General features: G+C 40.0%; 1 protein-coding gene across 2 annotated transcripts in view; it reads right to left on the bottom strand.

Annotated features, from left to right (window-relative positions):
* GSPT1 (G1 to S phase transition 1) overlaps nucleotides 1–19,525 on the bottom strand; it is a 37,527-nt gene extending 18,002 nt beyond the window's left edge. Inside the window, exons 1-6 of one of the 2 annotated variants that reach the window (XM_054041830.1) lie at nucleotides 19,103–19,525; nucleotides 5,893–5,940; nucleotides 5,664–5,705; nucleotides 4,659–4,886; nucleotides 3,600–3,633; nucleotides 1,342–1,419 (exon numbers count right to left, since the gene is read on the bottom strand). In XM_054041830.1, coding sequence (XP_053897805.1) covers nucleotides 1,342–1,419; nucleotides 3,600–3,633; nucleotides 4,659–4,886; nucleotides 5,664–5,705; nucleotides 5,893–5,940; nucleotides 19,103–19,409 — 737 coding nt within the window. In that variant the 5' untranslated portion in view covers nucleotides 19,410–19,525. The remainder of the gene's footprint in view (nucleotides 1–1,341; nucleotides 1,420–3,599; nucleotides 3,634–4,658; nucleotides 4,887–5,663; nucleotides 5,706–5,892; nucleotides 5,941–19,102) is intronic. The other variant, XM_054041831.1, reaches the window with a different exon arrangement.
* Between the last annotated feature and the right edge of the window lie 284 nt (nucleotides 19,526–19,809).

Below are 19,809 nucleotides of genomic sequence, written 5' to 3'. Positions count from 1 at the left end.
GGGCCAAAGGTGAGAACTGTTTACTGATAGAGTTGACTGGTGACAAAAAAGCTCATAAATTTCCTGTGGTCTGGGAAAATTGCTACATGGAAATAGGTGTCCTGAAGACCGAGAACAAGGGCTTCAATATGGGGGGAAAAAGTAGCCAGGATAACCACACAGAATCTCATAAACATGAATTGCTGAGATCGCAGAGACTGAGGATAGGTCTCACCCCTTCCTTGGACTTGGGGATCAGGAAGTACTGAGAGTAGAATCCCTTTTTCTGATGAAAAGGAGGAACTTCCTCTATAACTTCCAGAGCACACAGTCTGGACCTGCTGAAGAAGCAGTTAACACATGAGAGGGGTCCCTCAAAAGGAACAGGGCAAAGGCCCGATATATAGTAAAGCTGAAGACATACCTCTCAACTTTCAAGCCTGTTAATGTGTCACTAAAATATGTGACACTGACAAAATCTGTGTTTCACATTTCAGTTGCACATCATGCCATATTTTAAGTTTGAAACTTGTTTTTAAAAGATGTTCCCCCACTGTATGACTCAAAGCATTTCTGAAACTGGATATGGATGGGTGGGGGGAAAGGTCTCTGCTCAGAATACTCAGGATTTTGTGGAGGGACCCTATGTGGTTTTGTCATAGGATTCTAAAGGAAAAGGTGGTCCCCACATAGGCTTACCTCAGTACAATTAATTCATGCCACCTTCTATCCCTCTACCTTGTCCAAATACAATTAATTCAGGTCGAAATCTACCACTTTGCATTGCTTCATAGCTATTGCCTCTAATGAAGTCCTCTTCTACTGTGCGCCGTCTCCATCCCCTCCAAGAAGCAGGAGATGCTTCTGAGAGGGTACACAGCCGCCCAGGAACTGTTGGCGGAGGAAGGAGGCAGCAGGGTGGCTCTTCACAGCCTGGGAGGCTAACAGTTCAGGGCCCTATTTCATTCACTCATCCCATTAGGTGAAAAGTTTTGTGATCCAGCCTGCTACTTCCCTCCCTATCCCCCAGAACGGTAAGCCTCTTTCTCTGACACCTCTTTCATACAGTACTTATAGGGGAAGGGCAGGAAGACAGAAGGGTCCCCTGGCTGTCTGAGGATGGTTTTCTTCCTCCATCACCCCTACCAGTCAGCTGCTACTGTGCAGCACCACAAATTAAGGCAATATTCTGTATGATATGGAAGCAAAATCTGCTCCAGCATGGAATGCACTGCATAATGTGGCACACATCAAAGCCCTGGCTGGAAAAATCAAAAGGAACCAAATACTAAAAGGAAAACTTCAAAACTATCTCCTCTCAGAAGCTAAAAAAGGATGCCATGGTATAGGTAAGATTCATACCAGGTTTCTCTGTTTTTCTCTTTAGCTTCTCTTTCATATTTCTCAAGTGTTCTTTTGTCAACCATTCCTGTTAAGTACCTAGGGCATGGGGAAGAAAAAAAAGAAGACATTTTATATTAACTACATGGCAGCTAAGTTTCTATTCTAATGGAGTATATCAACGGTTCTCAAACTGTGAGTCGGGACCCCAAAGTGGGTCACGATCTCCTTTTAATGGGGTCGCCAGAGCTGGCATTAGACTTGCTGGGATCCGGGTCCGAAACCAAAGCCCAAGCTCCACTGCCTGGAGATGAAGCCGAAGCCCGAGGGCTTCAGCCCTAGATGGTGGGGCACAGGTTACAGGTCCTCCTGCCTGGGGTTGAAGCCCTTGGCCCCCAGCCTGGGGCGGTGGGGCTTGGGTGGGCTCACGCTTTGCCCCCCCCCCCCCGGGGTCATGTAGTAATTTTTGTTGTCAGAAGGGGGTCGTGGTGCAATGAAGTTTGAGAACCCCTGGAGTATATGATCCGATTACTCTGTAGATCTGAGGTACGGTCTGAAAAGGGTAACAATGGAATATCTGCTCTCAGAAGAGCAATTCCATAATTCAAAAAGTAAGGCATGGCTATCTGTTAAGAAAGTAAAGCGCAAACAAGGCATAAGCCTACCTACTATATGAGCTCTACAGTTTAAAAGGTATACAAATGACATAATGAAAAACAAAAAAATAAGAACATTGTATATTGCATTTTAAAATGCTTCAATTTAATAAATTTTAAAAAAGGGTACAAAATCTAATATATTCATTTCACAGACATGACCTCCCAAGGAACTGTCTTAATTCAGAATGTCTTTTAATCAAGCAAGTACTATTTTTCTGGATTATTTTAAAACAAATGTTTAAAGGAAAATATATGCATACACAGACATCCATAGTTAGAACAGAACAGTTACAGAAGATTGGAAGTTTTGACTAGTCCAATTTGTTAATCTCAAAACAAATATATTAGAGACAACAATAAAACCATGTACAAGACACACAAAACATAAAAGGAGAAAAGGAAAAGAAAAGAGGTATCAGCAACTAAAAGCATTATATTCTAAACCAAACCAGATAAGTGACTGAGTCACTGCCCATAGAACTACAAAATGGTAATACAAATCAGAAACCTTGGCACATGATAAGTTTACATAAAAGAAAAATGCTAAATTGGGTGAAGTCTGAAGACAGATACTTTTGACCAGCGCCTTCTTAAATTGGCAAGGAAAGGAAAATTGCCGTTTTCCCACAGATCTTTTGCATATTAAAAGCCTAGAGATCTATATTAGATACTCTTTATATAAAACTAACATATCAGTTATGTTGCTTTTCCTTAAAGCATCAATCTGATCTTGTAATGGTAAGAGTGGATCTGTTTAATTTAGAAAGGAAACTAATAAGTGGGGAAATTATAGCAGCATTCAGAATAATTAATGGCTGAGAGAAGGTACAACAGACACTATTTACTTTTTCTAATAAAAAGGGATATTCAACAAAATTTAAAAAGGCATAACAAAAATAAAAAAACTGCAGAACTTATGGAACTAATTGATACAAAGTATCTTCACAGAATTTTTAAAAATTAACACGTAAGTGAATTATGAGTGCTTCCAGTGACAGATATTAAAATATACTCTTGTGGCTTAAGAGAGTGACATTGTGCTGCATAGTGAAAGCCAACTTCTAAAAGGCTGGCCTTATGAAGAAACTTCTCCTATGGGAAAGTTATTCCAGATTTATTCCGTAAATGTTTAATGTATATAAAGAAAGTTGACAATTTATAATCTGGTATGATTTAAAATCAATATCTGGATTTCAATATATGAATGATAATGCTAATATCAGAGGCTGATCATATTCAAATTAAAAGTTTTAAAAATCTCACATGGGACAAAATTTAACAAGGGATGAATCAATCTGAACATCAGTTTTAAACAACAGCTCTCAGAAAAAATGGTATCTAATATTCTAAAGAATTTTTTTTGTTATTTAGTAAAATATGCCTTTGAACAGTTATGCTTTCGTTAAGCAAATCCTGAGCAATAAGACTGGAACACTGAAGCTAACAAATCAAAGACAATGACTTACTAAATTCATAGACCTGGAGTGGTAGTTCATTTAAAAAAAAAAGTCTATGCTCACTAAAACCATCAATCATACTATTTACTTCCCAAGTGTTATAAATCACAATATTAAAGATTGTAACAGTTCAAAGAAATCTTATTTTTTTAAAATTACGTACATTATTTGTCCTCCAATGGTTGATTTACCAGCATCTAACAAACATACAAAACAAAGATACTTTACAAAGTCATTTAGTTTTAAGTATTTAAAAAAAAGAGAAAGTTAGGTCCATCAAACCCATTTCATGACAATATAGCATTGTTTTGTAGGACATTTTTTTAGTAATTTGTCCTGTTTAGTTTTAAAATGCCCCAATGGAGCTTCTCCCACTTCTCTTGGAAGATTATTCCCTAATTTAAGATTTTATTGTCAGTAAAATATATTCAGTCTGTATTTTCCTCTATCACCCTTAATAATTATTGTCCATCCTTCATACTTTCATCCTTCACTTTTTTTGATTGTCTAAAAACACTTAAAGTGGGACAGTGGCATATAAGTGTTTCTCAATTTCTAGTCAACTCATCCATTTTTGTTGCTTCTCTCCGAATTCTCCAATTTGTTAACAACATTTTGGTTGTGTAGCACCAATATTTCAGGTATGGTTTTACCAGAAATGGATTAAAAGAAAACATTCTCTGGCAAAGGACTTTTTGTTTTTTTGCAGGGGAGGTTTTTGGGTAGCCTTCACCTAACCTACAACACAGCACCAGCTATGCAGTGGGCGAGAGGCCAGCCCTGGTCATTCTAAAGAATGTCATAAAATTGAACAGCAGCAGCATTTTTGTAAAAGAAAGAAAATGGTATTTCACAGATATTAACTTTTATACTAAGAAGTATCAGAATATGATACTGGAAGAGCTATCAATGATCATTCATCTATGATGGGGTTATTAATGCAACCTAATTATTCTAGGCAAGTAAAGCCTCTGCCACACAGATTCAAATCTTCAGCCAAAATTGTACACAATAACCTAGGTTATTAAATTCCAAAGAAATATTACTATTTGTCAATCTTATCTAAAAATTATTCTGCCAATTCTAGTAACTTGTTAACCTAGAAAGGGAGAGCGAAAGTCACAATTTGGATTCATTAAAGGACAGAGTTATACAAGAACTTATTATTCACGTTATCAGAAAGCTCTATCCCTTGCCCTGCAGTTGTTTATCTGTAACTTACCTACATGTCCAATGAATACTACATTTACATGTTCTTTTTTAGGAGCACCTGGTGGTGCTACTACAGATTTAGGTTTTGGTATTTCCTCCTCTTCCTCCATCATTTCCTGGGCACTCTCCTCAGTATGCCCTGCATCTCCTGATGGGCCACCTCCTAGCTCTGCTTCACATGTTTCTTCTTTGTGATCCCATGATTCTTCAGGGGACATTTCTGTCTCTCCATTTTCTACTAGAGTGAAACGAAGTACATTCAAATAAATTAAGAATGTAACTCAGAAAAGCTAGTCAATCTTTTTACTCCAGCAATAACTAATTAATATATATATATTTTTAAATCAAGATGCAACTTTTCTGCTTTTCAGATATTCTATTTGTGGATGTCCTGGTATGCAAAGCAGGTACTCTCTGCTTTGTTTGAAATGGATATTACCACAAGCTTTCAAGCAAGCTTGGCTGCTGACATCAGAAAATTATGACTCTCAGGGATTTAAGAGACTTCGATTTTAACAAAGCAGCATTTTTATAGGGAAAAAGAAAACCCAAACACGGACTTAGAATAGCATAATGGTCAACTACAGACTAATATTTGTACTGGAAACTACACTGAAGACTACCACAATTTTAGCAGGAAAAGGGAAAGTTGCATACAAAAATCAGGAAAAATATGGCATCTTTACATTCAACACGTTATGACTTGTTTCACTTACTCAATAGGGAGCATGCCATGGCATGAAACATTGAGACTATTTTACAATTTGAAATAATGAATGTATTGAAGAAAAGAAGTGTAGAAAATACAGAATATTCTTCTTCAGTGTTCAAATAATCCCATTATGTCTGCCATCACAAAATTTACTGCAGTCTCTTTTCTTATTCAGGCACACAGCAGTGATACTGAGAGATTTGTACCAACCAAACTGCAAAGACCCAACTAAGGCAGCCTTCATTTTAGCTAACAATAAAGCAACCCAAGTGATATTAGAAACTGTTAATGGCCATGTCTTACCAACAGGTTCTGAGACTTCCATACTAACAGCAACATTTGAACCTAAACAAAAAATTGAGGCATTATGTACATTTGCTTAATGTGAAGCCAGCAATATCAAACAAACAACTTTGGAATACCACCATGAACACTTTAATAAAGATGTTTTCTGCAATTACTAAAAATATTTATTTTTCTTAATCGCATTTATTGGCACGACAAAAGATTTTCAAACATGAAAACCCAGTACCTTCACAAGATGCTGTTTGCTCCTCTTGTGAAGACTCTGCAGATGCTCCTTAAACAAAAAAATGTTACTTTTAAAACAAGAATCAGATGTTATTAATTTCAAGATAATCCCATAAAGACCAGAGTTCTTTCAAATTTATCACGGCAACAAATAAAGCCATATCTAATAAAAATACTCCCTCCTCCCTACAGGAGGACACTAAATACAACCTTCTACTGTGAAAGAATTCTACTAAAGCTGGTATATTGTATTTTAAGAACTATGTTACATATGACAGTTTGAGGGGGAAGTCCCCGTCCTCCCTGCATTTAAGAGACTCCAAAGCAAATTTAGGGGAAGCAATTGTACATGTGCATTTTACTTCACCATGCTTTTTGTGTATTCTAGCTATTTTAGGTATTCGGGTTTTGTTAAGAGTTTAATACACTGAAATGTAACTTCACTATCTGCAATGAAGTAATCTTTTGTTTGTGAGATCTTTCTATTGTAGAGAAAAGCTATTCATCTTATAGAATTTCTATAGTGCCCATCACCACAGTATCTGGATGTCTAATAGCTTCACTGCACGATCAAATAGGAAATTAAAACAGGGTAGGAAACAAGTGAGCCCTTGTTTAAGCAAAGTCCTGCCATAATTACAAAACATGGTAAGAAATAAAAACAAGTGACTGGTAAATTCATTTTTTAAGCCTAATAAATTTTAAGAGCCTCCCTAATATCAAAGCTTCTCTCTAATGTTTTTTCCATATTGAAGAACTGAACCATTTGTAATTGGACCAGATTAAGCATAATGATTTATTGCATCCACACATGTTGAATTGGTTTAAGATATTTTCCTTAATATTCACTTTGGCATCTTAAGCCATTTTAGTTACAATACACTCTATCCTATAAACCTCAGTACAGTTCAAAGAAGAAATACATTCTAGAAGATATCACAGGGCCATTAGTGACCTGGAGTCAAGTTCAACCAAACATTCCTTGTACTATTCCAATTGGTCTGCAGTAATGCTACCATTAAATTGGGTCACGTTGAGTTGTAACTAATTAAACCCGCTCAAATAGTCCATTTCAACCAGTTATTAGACCATTTGACTCTTTGGAACATTTTTACATGCGAGTACAAAGTGTTCTGGGGGATTTAATCAGTTTAATTTTTCTAGGGTAAACCAGACCTCAAGGGTCTCTGTGACATGACATGAGCAACTACAGTATGTCAAAAACAGCATGTCCATCCACATTGTTGCTTTACCTTTGACTAGTTCCTTACCACTCCCATATCCTTTACTTGGCTGTGTTGTTAGCTCTCCTCCCTCCACACTTAGCATACAGCCCAGACTCCTGTACTACTTTAGTTATTTGAACTACATTCACAAAAGACCTGAAAATTGAAAATTTTTCTCAAAGCATTACGGAGAGCAATGAAGAGAAACTGTACCCTCAGCCACTTTGCTCTAGTTCTATAGCATGTGTTCATTGCAGGCTGTCATAGACTGGAGCAGTGCAGGAGAAAATGGCAGAATACTAGACTACAAAGCTTGCAGGAAGGGGACGGGAGGGGACATGGGTCATGCTGGTGCTGAGGGGGCCTAATGGGGCTGGCAGGCTCCCTACCCCAGCTCCCAGAAGCCGACAGCATGTCCCTGTGGCCCCTAAGTGGAGGCGTGGCCAAGGGGGCTCCGCATACTGACCCCACCCCGAGCGCCTGCTCCGCAGCTCCCATTGGCCAGGAACCACAGCCAATGGAAGCTGCAGGTACGGTGCCTGAACATGGATGCAGCACGCAGAGCCGCCTGGCTGCACCTCCACCTAGGAACATGTTGCCACTTAAAGAGAGTCCTCCCCACCCCAAAGTAAGCACCAACCAAAGCCCTCCCTCCCTCCCTTATCCCAACTCCTTGTCTTAGCCCTGAGCCCCCTCCCACACCTAAACTCCTGCTGGTGCTGAGGTGGGAGAGGTGCGGTGGCCGGAGACTGCCCCAGCAGCGGTTGCTGAGGCTGGCCCAGGGGCTGCCCAAACTGCTCAGGCAGCCCCCATGCCAGTCGCACCAGCTGCTGCAGAAGTCCTGGAAAGTTACAGAATCCGTGACTTCCATGACAGACTCACAGCCTTACTTATAGTACAATTCATCCGCATTGAGGACCTGAATATTCTTTATAAAAGTGGTTAAGACCCCCATTTTACAGATGGGAATCCAAGAAACAAAAATTGCCTTATTCACCTAACACTGAACAGTAAGTGGCATAGCTGAAACTAGAATCTAAGTACAACTCCAAACTCCTTTTTCTAGATTACATCACTTCCGAAATTGCAACCAGCAACTTAATAATGCATTCTCTGTAGTCAAGGCTGAAAAATCATTTCCATTACAATCTCATTTACACATGCTTGTGATTTTTCAAGACATTCACCTTTAGGACTGAAGTTTTCCACATGGTCTCTTGTCTGCAAATGAAAAAAAGCTATCCAATGTTTATTGTACTTTCACTTGCCTTGAAATAGAAACACTATGATAAGTAGATCAAAGAGGTTTGTTTGTTTTTCCTCTCTTATAAACCATATGCACAGCAGCACACATCATTTGAGCAGGTTGGGAATCTGACAGAACATTTTTCATAGAAAAATACCAATTCATCTAAACTAAAACTGTTAGAGTGATACCCCAGAATAGCCAATATCCCAATGGTTAGGGCACTAACTTGGGATGCGGGAGACCCAGATTCAAAGGCCCTTCTCGGTCACATCACAGATGAGCACTCTACCCACCAGGCTATTTGTTATTCTGGGGTGGGTGTCTAATTTTTTCCTGCAAAAAATTCAAAAGGTGTCTCCTTTCATCATTATGCAGAACAGGAACATGTTTGAAATCTCAAAACTTTTTGCAGGATAGGAAAAGCTATTTTCTGTTCAGCTTCTCTCATCACAGTACTGGATCAAAAGCAAGCTTGCTGAAGCTCTGCACTACGGTTTCTAAACCCATAGGCACAATGGGTTTGAGGACAACAACAAAAAAGCGACTCCTCCACAGAGAATTGAGATACTGGAAATGGGAAGTATCACACAAAGAAGTATGGAATGTGGGTTGACCTAGTAGGAGCAGCACTTCTGCTATTATGAACTTCTATTAAGGTAATGTGACAAAGTCAAATCTGACAGCTATAAGAGTGGTAGAAGGCAAGTAATATCAGCCTTAAAATGACGAAGGCCCTTTCTTCTCAGAGGCACCTGAATCAATTAAAGGCTAACAGTGACCTTTAAACACCCCTCTTCCCTTGAGACAGAGTGAGGAGGGATGAGAAACAAACTACAGCAGGGTTAGTGGCAGAAGGGAGAAAAGGCTTCTCTTGGGAGGAAGGCTGCTCTCCTCCCCGTAGGGGAAATAGCCTACTTAACTGCCGTTTGGGGAAGGGCTGGCAACCAGAAACCAGCATAATAAGGTAAAACCCCGGAAAGTGGGCAGGGTAAAGTATCTCCTTTTGTGTGTTGAGAGTTTGTTTTTTTTGTTTTGCTTAAGAGAGCTACCCTGAGGCTCACCTTGTAAATATTAAAAAAATAAATCAGAGTGAAGAATTAAAAACCTCTGGAGAAAGACTGATTCACTCTGGGCCCCCACTGTCTGAGGGAGAAAGGCTGAGGCAATGAAGGACATACTTTGCCACAGCAGCATCAGTCAAATTAGATATAAAAGTACCATATAATATGGCAACAGCAGAAGAGCAAGTGCCACTCTGAGTTGCATCCACAGAAGTATTTCACAGAGCTAGGCGGTGGATATATACAATCTAGTATGACTGCAGCTAGATCAGGGGTAGGCAACCTATGGCATTTTAATTTAATCCGGGGGGCTCTGCATTTTAATTTAATTTTAAATTAAGCGTCTTAAAATTTTTAAAAACTTTATATACAACAATAGTTTAGTTATATATTATAGACTTCTGGAAAGAGACCTTCTAAAAAGGTTAAAATGTATTACTGGCACGCAAAACCTTAAATGAGAGTGAATAAATGAAGACTCAGCACACCACTTCTGAAAGGTTGCCGACCCCTGAGCTAGACAATCAGTTCTGGGCACCTCAGTACTAAGGAGATGAAGACAAACTGGAGGAACTGTCTTGCAATAAAAAACGGAAAGATTTTAATATATATAGCTCCACTAGAGCAGGAAAGGGATAACACAAACATCTGCAAATACATAAAAAAAAAACCATGAACACCAGAAAAATGTAATATGGTAGAAGATATAATTAGAAATAAAGGACGCTAAAAATGACATACCCTACAAAGGAAAAAGAATTGGATTTGTGCATATTGACTTTGTGATGTAAACACCTTTCTGAAAACAGCTCCTCATTTTTAGAAATGAACTTTCTACCTACCCTGGAAGATTATGGTTCTAGGAGGTTGGTGCCAAACATACAGGAAAGCAATATCTGATTGAGGAGACAAGTCTGACAGACTTTTTGACAGACTTTCACTATATGCTCTGTGTAAAAATGAAGAGGTCTACTGAAGAAAAAAATCCTTTAAGACAGACACCTAAAAAGGTAACTGGGTAACTCAAGGAATTCATAATGGAATAGAGAGCATCTCGTTCTAAGACAATGTTACGCTTTACAAAAACACCCTGGAAAATGTCATCTCCTCTGATGAGCTCCAAACAATTCCTAGGCCTAGCTGAGGCAGACTGTCTGGATGGCTCAATGTGGGTTTAGGGTATGAAAAAAGTTGAAAGCCTCTACTGACCCACTTGGAGATATGTTCATGGTAGATTAATTCAGCTGAGGTAACCAAGTCCAGACTTCATCAGCTGGAGAGAAGGTCACAACAACACAGCACTTCTGAAGGTAAAGGGAAGCAAAGGAGGTAATGGGAAACGTCCTAAATGATATTTCCTGTATCTTGTGTTCTTCTGTTTTCTCTGACAATACTCTAGCAAATACCTAAGGTTTCTCATACTTCCTTAAGTTTTCCACAAGCCACATGAAGTGTCTAGACAACATATTATTAAGGGTTTACTCTTTTTACAACAGTTTACTAAAGCAGTCTTTAGTAGATCATGTGTAGCATCTGCTATCATACACAGCATACCTAAGTGAACAATATGAAATTTTTATCCACACTTCTAAACTCTGCTTGAAAATCTAGCTCTTTGTTATTTGTGGAAGTCATTCTGCTAAGAGTCTTTACAATCAAGGTGTCATCAGCTTACCAGGAAATCCAATTTTATCAGAATGTCAATCTTAATTCACACCAAGTGTTACAGAAGATCACATAAAACACTGCAAAATTTTGCAGTTACACATAGTTTAACGTAACAGAATTTGGTATTATGTATCATCTTTCACATTCCACCCATTCTCAAAGCACATTACAGTAGGCATTAAACATAGCGGTAATACAGTGACTGTGGAACGTGGCAGCAATAGCTAAACAGACCGTACAGTCTTCCTAGATGTTAGAGATCTGGAACATTGTTCAGCTTTATCACCACTTGATCTTTCCAACAACGGACACAGGATCGTTAAGGGTGGAAAATCAGAAAAGATATAGTGTAATGCAGTATACTGTTTGCATTAGGTAAGAGCTCAGTTTCTAGAGTGAGCTCCGACTCTGGCAAAGCGTAAGTGTACTCAGATTGAGCCTGTATGAAACTGCATTACAACAAAATGGATCATGCATCCTAATGTTTTAAAGTGTTATTCTAGTGTCCCAAATAACTTTGCAAGAATGCACCATATGGCCTATATAATCCACATTATTCTACCGTAGCTGACATATCTGCTGCTTATTATTTATATTGTATTTTGTCCTTCTATATATTTCTGTTGCACAATAGTCCCAAGACCTTGGAATACTGAAGGGAGAAGAGAGGTAGGGCTCTAAAAACAAGTTATGCTCCACTTTCTGAAGTACCAACTTATTATTTTGTTTTTGTTGAGAACGATGAGCATAAGTCAGCAAGTTGATAGCATTAGCAGTTTACAGTACTAGCAAGGTAAGTTTCACTGTACAGTTTACTGCTGTATAGAAACAGCAGAAAGCTGCTTTGGATTGATATTTAAATTAAAAGGAAGTTAGATTTCTCTGTCCAGAAGAGACAGCTTGTGGAGACTGGGAAGAAAAAAAAAAGAGAAAGAGTGGCTAAAATATAGGAATACAACTGCTAGCAGAGTATCAGAGGGGTAGCCGTGTTAGTCTGAATCTGTAAAAAGCAACAGAGGGTCCTGTGGCTGCTAGCAGAGTCAGTGTAAACTGGGATACAAGAAATAAATCTAGCTAAAAACTGCTCAGTGACTGTTAATCTTCTAATTATTTAAGCTACAAAGTCAATTTTGTTCTTGACTATATTTCATGCTCCACCTCTTTTGAACTTCTTTCTTTTATGAGGTGGTTCTGGAATTCCTATTCTTTCCCTTCATTTTATTTCCATCTGCCACTTTAAATGCCCTGGATGACAGCAACCCTTCCTTTGGCTCAGAAGGGCTTGATGCAGTTCAATAAATAGCCCCAAAACTTCCTCTTCAATAGATGGGGGAAGAGATCAATGAATTTTTCACTTCATCCAATAAATGAGAGCCCAATTCCACAGTACTCCTATTTCCTTCTGCCCCAGGGAGCAAGAGACTGATTTTGGTCCTAAAGATGATGTCACTAGTATAACTATCATACTTTTGTCTGTCTCCTCTCTATTTGCCTGAGTCATACTCATTTCTTATCCCCCCACACCCTCCTTTTATGGCCTCTGTAGATTCTCAACCTACATCTGCGCAGCCTTTGCACAAAGCATATAACTGATGGGAGAAAATCTGACCTGTTCTTGGTCACTTTCCCTCTGCTGCTCCAGCAGCAGCACAAACACCATAAATTTCTTCACAGCAATTCCTGGAATACTGAGGGATGAAGAAATGTAAGATGCCCATACTGACTATAAACTGAGTAACCTTAGGACTCCATCATTGCTCCATGCTTGTGATTTGAATATCTGATTTGAGTACCATATTTACACAATAACCATATGGTCTCAGCAGTTCTCATACAATTATTACTGATGTTTATCCTTTCTTTAAAAAGGAAGTGGAGAAAAAGGAAATCAAACCAAAAAAGAGACTAAGGTTTTGACTTAAAAATATAAAAGCAGGAGAATCACAGCCAACAGTAAAAATTGTGAGACTCAGTTAATATAAGCAGTATGATCTAGTTAAAGACAGTAAGCACAAGAGCTGTTCAAAATATTTCACATGAACAATATTTAAAATAATAGAGAAAGAAAAACATTTTCCGAGAGAGTTTCCGAAATTCACTTCAGGTGAATAAAGCTGTTTGTAAAAATATCACTTACACTTGGGCCCTAAATGATTTATTGAAAGTCTTGCTCTCTACCTCAAAACCTGAGGCCTTGTCTTCCCTAGGAAAAGAAATATGTTCTTTACATGTGATAACAAACATGAGGTAAAATCCCAATGAAAATCAAGCAGTTGTAGTTTTAATGTGAGTTAGCAGGTTGAAGTAAAACCATAGGCTCCCCCATTAACTTTTACCCGCCAACATGTGGGAAAACGACAAACTGCCTTGTCCTCACTAGGATTTTACCTCATGTTAGTTAACTAGTTAGCATTAACTAGTATGTGTCAAGACCCCCATTTCTTGTAGTGAAGTATCTTACTTGTTTCACTAAAACCTACATGTTGGTACACAACTAGGCCTTATGAAAGCCTGACGATTTTCAAAGAATAAACCATACACCCCGCCGCCCCCAGAGATCACTTCCGGTAAGATTAAAAATCAAGGCTCAATTGGTAGCACTCTTGCCTTTGAAACAGAAGATCAAGGAATCAAGCTCAGTATTAAGACAGTTAAGGGTTCCAATTCCAACCTTCAAATAAAACATCATATATCCCTGATGGATTATGAGACAGATTTAACATTCCATGGCACTTAAGATAGAATCAAACTCAGTGTCTTAACACTGACACACTCAAAGTTAGTTCTAATGTCCAAGCTATTACAAAGAATATAACATACTCTACATTTATTTGCCAATACACCTCTACCCCGATATAACCCTGTCCTCTTACCGCATTATAGGTGAAACTGCGTTATATGAACTTCTTTGATCCGCCGGAGTGCGCAGCTGTGTCGTCCCCCCCCCCCGCGCACTGCTTTACCGCGTTATATCCGAATTCGTGTTATATAGGGTTGCATTATATTGGGGTAGAGGTGTACTGCATTAACTGTGCTTAACACCTTGCTTTACACAGCTAACTGGGGTACCCAGAGTATGGAGACACTGTCTAACTTCAACATATATTCTAAGAATTACTAAAACTTGAGCAACTGCATTTTGATGTAGGCATAAAGGCCTACTTAAAAACTTCTTGCCAGAACACATCAATAAAACAGCAAAAGGTTATTGCAGACAAGTTAAACTCACTTTTTTAACCAAATATTGTTATAAGTAATAGGCAACATTACCATAAAATTAGATTAGAGAAAAAAAATCTTCGTCTTAACTTCTTGTATTTGGCAAAACTTTGTTTACAGTGAGTTTCATTATTTCACCCTGTAAGCTGCTTCTTTTGTTTGTATTGATATTTAAACACAAGCTGGGGAGAAAAAAAATTTTTTAAACTAGGAAAATGAAAATGTAAAACCCCAAATGTGCAAGGGGGATTCAGGAAGTACCCAAAACCATTTCTGACTTCGTTTTGTAAAACTAGACTTCAAGTTGACAGAGTCCCATTAAGTACCAAACTTTTTACTGCTATCTAGATGAAGTTAAGTTATCACCTGATTCAAGATTCCATTTCATGCTAATTTAACATTTTTATACTCCACACAAAGAGACGAACGGTTCACACGTAATATGAAACAGATTTGCCTCCATGTGACCAATCAATAAGATCTCACAGATGTTGAAAACACTTACATGAAGTACATTAAAATTTGTGGAATCAATTCTGTCTGTAAAAGACAGCTAATATGTGGATATTTTAAATGTACACATTAATGAACGGTATATAAACTTCTGAGCCATTTTATCCGAGTACTGAGCTGTTGGTCTAGGGCAAACTCAAAATTTGTCTAAAATGCAGAGGTGTTAATCTGCAAAGGTGCAGAGTGGGAGCTAAGTTGAACAAAGACTGGTGGTGACTATGCATATTATTTTGGAAAGATGCTTAAAGAGCAGATGGCCTAATGTTCACATAAGTTATACAAAGCTGGGGAAAAAAAAAAAAAAAGACATGTGGCAGACTAAACTATTTTTGAGAAAGTGATGCAACAGATAATTTACCACCTTATTTCCAAAATGGTGGGCTTTGACAGAAAACAAAATGTGTTACTCTCGGTTAGTCTACACTGGGAATGCTAAAGTGCTGCCGCAGCAGCACTTTAACGTGCCTTGTGTGGTCGTGGCGCAGCGCTGGGAGAAAAACCACCTCCACGAGGGGAGTAGTTCCCAGCGCTGGTGCACTGTCTACACCGGTGCTTTATAGTGCTGAAACTTGCTGCGCTCAGCACAGTGTTTTTTCACACCCCTGAGCCAGAAAGTTGCAGCGCTGTAAATTGCCAGTGTAGACAAGCCCTTAGTGTCTGGTTGAGAGTGTGGCATGATGACCTAAGAACTAGCTGGCTGAGGGAGGTCAACCCTCACAAGACAATTAGTGTTTTTAACTCAACATCTTGACTTGCTCTACAACTTTTGCCCTCCAGTTTTTGTTCTCATCACCTTTGTATGTAAAATTCTTCGAAATTTTACATACCACAACCACAGCAATCTTTAAAAGCCATTTTAAAGTGAGTCACAAAATACAATACGCACAATAGAAAATATCATGACTACACTGACTAGACTCCACCTCCTGGCCAGAAGTGTCACAGATGTTCATGTAAGTAGGAGGAGGCAACTTAATGAGGTAAAATAGAACCACACAAAAGAACCACCTTGGTTCCACCAATATCTTGGTCATCAATTACTTAACGTGACTAGGTACTCCCAGCCTCAAAGGGTCACAGCAATGATGGCCTGTTCAAGGAACGAGATAAGAAGATATTGTTTGGAACTGCAAAATCCTCATAATGGAAGAAGGTTACCCCAAGATAGACAAAAGTGCTTTTAATAGACAACGGTTTAATATTATGAAAACCCAAGTAAATATTTAGTAATGTACCAATCTAAACCTTTGAAACATCTAGAAGGTATGACTATTATACAAGCTAGAAATTCCAAATCAGCCAAAGATAGTATTGCTACATAGACAGTGTGTTCAGCAGCTGGAAAGAAAGGAGTGAAGACTGTCCACTCCGCAAAACTAAGGCCATGTCTATACTATGGCTCTATGCCTGCACAGTTGCAGCGTCACTTTAGCACCATAGTACAGATAATTCCGACATGGTCAGAAGAGGTTTTTCCATCAATGTAGGCAATCCACTTCCCCAACCTAGCCATATCCACACTGGGGGGTAGGTCGACTTAACTACAGCTCTGAGTGGTGTAAATTTTTCACACCCCTGAGCAACATAGCTAGGTCAATCTAAATTTTAAGTGTTGACCACACCTAGGAAGCCATATTGATTGGCTCTCAGTTAAGTCTCTGCTAGTCTCTATGTGGAAATATGGAAGCTGAGTCCCCAGGCCTCAAGAGTGGTGAGAATGCAGAAAAGGGGCAACATACAGTATAGGAAATGAGGGAAAGTATTATCCAGCCTACAAAAAATAAAATAAAATAAAATAAAATCCTACCAAGGAACTGCCAGCCTCATAAAAAGAGCTGGGGAAAAAAAGTTACTGCACATGCCATTATTCAAATATTGGTAACAATATTTCAAACACCACCAGGAGTCCTTGTTCATAGTACAGAACAAAACTCTGATGGTTCTCCTTTAGGAGAAGATGATGTGAGTTACAGAAGCAGAGGGGATCTAAAAGTAAACTTTTTCATTATGTTTAAATTTAAAAGATTCTGATGGATTATGTACAACATGTAAAAATATTTGTTGAATTATTTTTAAATTTTAATTCCAAGTTTCATATTGGAGTGAACTTCAAATATTTTTCAAGGGTTCATAATACAAATTCTGATACAACCTCAACTTTTTGCAGCACCTTTACAATTTACATTTACCTATGAACATGAAAGTGCATGGATTCTTTGAATAGAAATCAAGGAGTCTGTCCAAACCTTATCCAAAGAATATTTTAAATGGTATTGCACAAGGTCATGCCTACTGTCAGCTGCCCACATAATACATATCCTGAAATTTACAATATCAGAAAGTATGCAGTATAAAACTAAGTCAAACTTAAAGAACATAGAGCTTTATACTTAATTGTTTAACAGAAGAATATTACTTTTTAATATTGAATATTTTATATACTTTTCTACAAGCCAATAAGTGAAAGTTTGGTTACTGATTTCAATCATCATCATATGGAAGTTAAATATTAAGGGGACTATGATATTCATTCAGATACTAAGTCAGCATGCAATAATTAATAACTCATGATCTCTTGCTGGGTATGGCTTATTAAACACTGTATAACAAATTGGTGACTATGAATTACTGCAACCCTGATATCTGAAATAGAGGGCTGTCTCACATTGTGTTAATATGAATAAAGGAAGTTTTCAAAAATCGATAGTGAGGTTTTAAATGTCACATTCAAACAAGTTTCAAAATCCTAAACCACAAGAGTAACCTTGTAATCTATGAATAAGAATTTATGAATGACAAAGTGTCAGAAAATGAATCCACGTTTTTGACATCTGGAAGGAGACTCATTCAATTTGAAACAGGTATTAATAAGTAGCTGTTGTTTAATTTCATCTATGTAAAAAGTGAACACCATACATATGCTGTTTGCAAAATACTCTGAAATCCTTGGAAATTAAAAGCAATATAGAAATTCAAGATATTAAGCTAGAACCCTGCCAGCTAGAGAGCTCTCCTCCCCAATCACCTCACAAAAAGTGTCACACTGGAAAGATTATTAAATGCTTAAAGTGATCCTCTTCATAAAGGCATAAATGATCTCCCTGAAACTGTTGGCGGCAGCTACAGGGCCAATCTCCCAACCATGTCATGTCTACTACCACCCAGATCTGTGACTTATCTCCTTTTTCTACACTCAGTTTCCCCTCCCCCCCCACCATCCACTCCCATCTCTCAAAAGTATATTGATCTAAGGCACTTTTTGACCCTTCAGGATGAAAAGCAAGATAAAAAAGTAATGTAGAGAGGGTTTGGGATATAGATAGTATATGAAACACGGTACTAATTAAAACTGAATTACCCCATTCTCCATCTCTGCTTCTTGACAATAAGGATTATCTTTACTGTGCACCCTTGATCAGACTCCTAAATTGTACCCTATTGTCTCCTTCCTCAAACTGCTCAGCACATTGCTCCAGTAGCTAAACTGTGCCACAAAGTGCCCTTCTGCCCTGCTCCACTATAACTTCACCCCCATCCCTGTGGCTGTATCCTGAGTCACAAACATTTCTATGCTGTCCTAAGGCTCTTCTAGCTAGATTCTGCAATGTGATCCTCAGCCTCTCTTCCTCTCCACAAACACCAAGGTTATGCTCAAGTTCCCCACGTACCACCAACCTCTCTGATATCCTCTTCTCCCTCTACAAAGTTCATTTTCAAAGCTCCCCTCCCGATTCCAAATCCAAATTCTCCTCCCAGACTCCAATCCCCTGCTCCTAAATTTCCCCTCAGCAGCCTCACAGTCCATTTCCCTTCCACAGGCCCCAGGAATATTAGCCCCCAAGTCTCTCCAACACAACCTCCCTACATCTGCCCCACATGTTGTCCTCATACCCAGTATGGCCCCCAGCAATACCCACACATCCCACTTCCAGTGATGCCTCCCAGCGCTCCCCTTCCCTCCTGTCAATGTTATTCCCAAGCCCCGCCATCAATCTTTTCCTCAAGGCTTCACAGCCAAGTGTTACTCCCCAAGACTTCGGCTTCCACACCCCTTCTCCAACCCCATCCCCCAATATCCCCTCCCCCAGCCCTATTCCCCGGGCCGCAGCCCCTCATACCTGAATGTGCCAGGGCCCTACTCACCACCAGGCCATCCCCCTGCGTTCCCTCATTTCCTCTTCGCCCCCGGGGCTGCGTTTGCAACCCCCCCATCCGGTGCACGTGGCCGCCCCCCCGCCCCCCTTTTCCCCGCAACGTGGCCCCGGCGGCGGTTACCGTGGGGCGGGGGCGGCGGCAGGCCAGGTGGGGGGGAGGGCGGCGGTAGTCCAGGCGCCGCCCCCCCTCTCAGGAAGGACGGCACGAACTCGGCAGCGTGGACATTGGGCACGAAGGGCTTGGCGTTCACGTTGAGCTGGCGGCTGAAAGCCGCATCAAGGAGGAGCTCCGGCTGCTCGGCCTGGGCCTCTGCGGCCGGCGGGGCGGACCCAGGGTCGGCGCCGCTGCCCGGCTCGATGTCCGCCTGGTCCCAGCAGTCGGGAGCCGAATCGCTGCTACTCCCGCTGCCGTTCCCGTTCGCCTCCATTTTGTGGCTGCCCCACAAACCTCTGCGGCTCCGAAGCCGTACGGGAGAAGGCGGCGGCGGCAGCACCGACTCAGCACTCCCTCACTCCAACGACTCCGCGTGTGCCCCACCGCCCTGCGCAGTGTGACCTGCCGGAGTTCCCGTGCCTCCTCCCCACAGACTCATTCGCCGCCATCTTGGTAGTTGTTTCTTCCCTGGTTCCCATTCCATAACATGAGTGTGCTGAGGTGTAGGGACTACGATTCCCATTAGGCTTTGCGCGCACATATTTGCCTTCCCACTGGGAGAGACGGGAAATGTAGTTCTCTTGGCCTGCTGGGTCACATTTCCCGGCGGGCTTTACGCACTATTCTCTCGGCTTTGCGCCTCTTTCCCCTCCCTCCCGCCACAGAGAGACGGG

Source organism: Malaclemys terrapin, chromosome 10, assembly GCF_027887155.1.
Source record: "Malaclemys terrapin pileata isolate rMalTer1 chromosome 10, rMalTer1.hap1, whole genome shotgun sequence".
Taxonomy (NCBI): domain Eukaryota; kingdom Metazoa; phylum Chordata; order Testudines; family Emydidae; genus Malaclemys; species Malaclemys terrapin.
The sequence above is the reverse complement of the archived record's forward strand: the minus strand, read 5'-3'. Positions and strand labels throughout refer to the sequence as shown.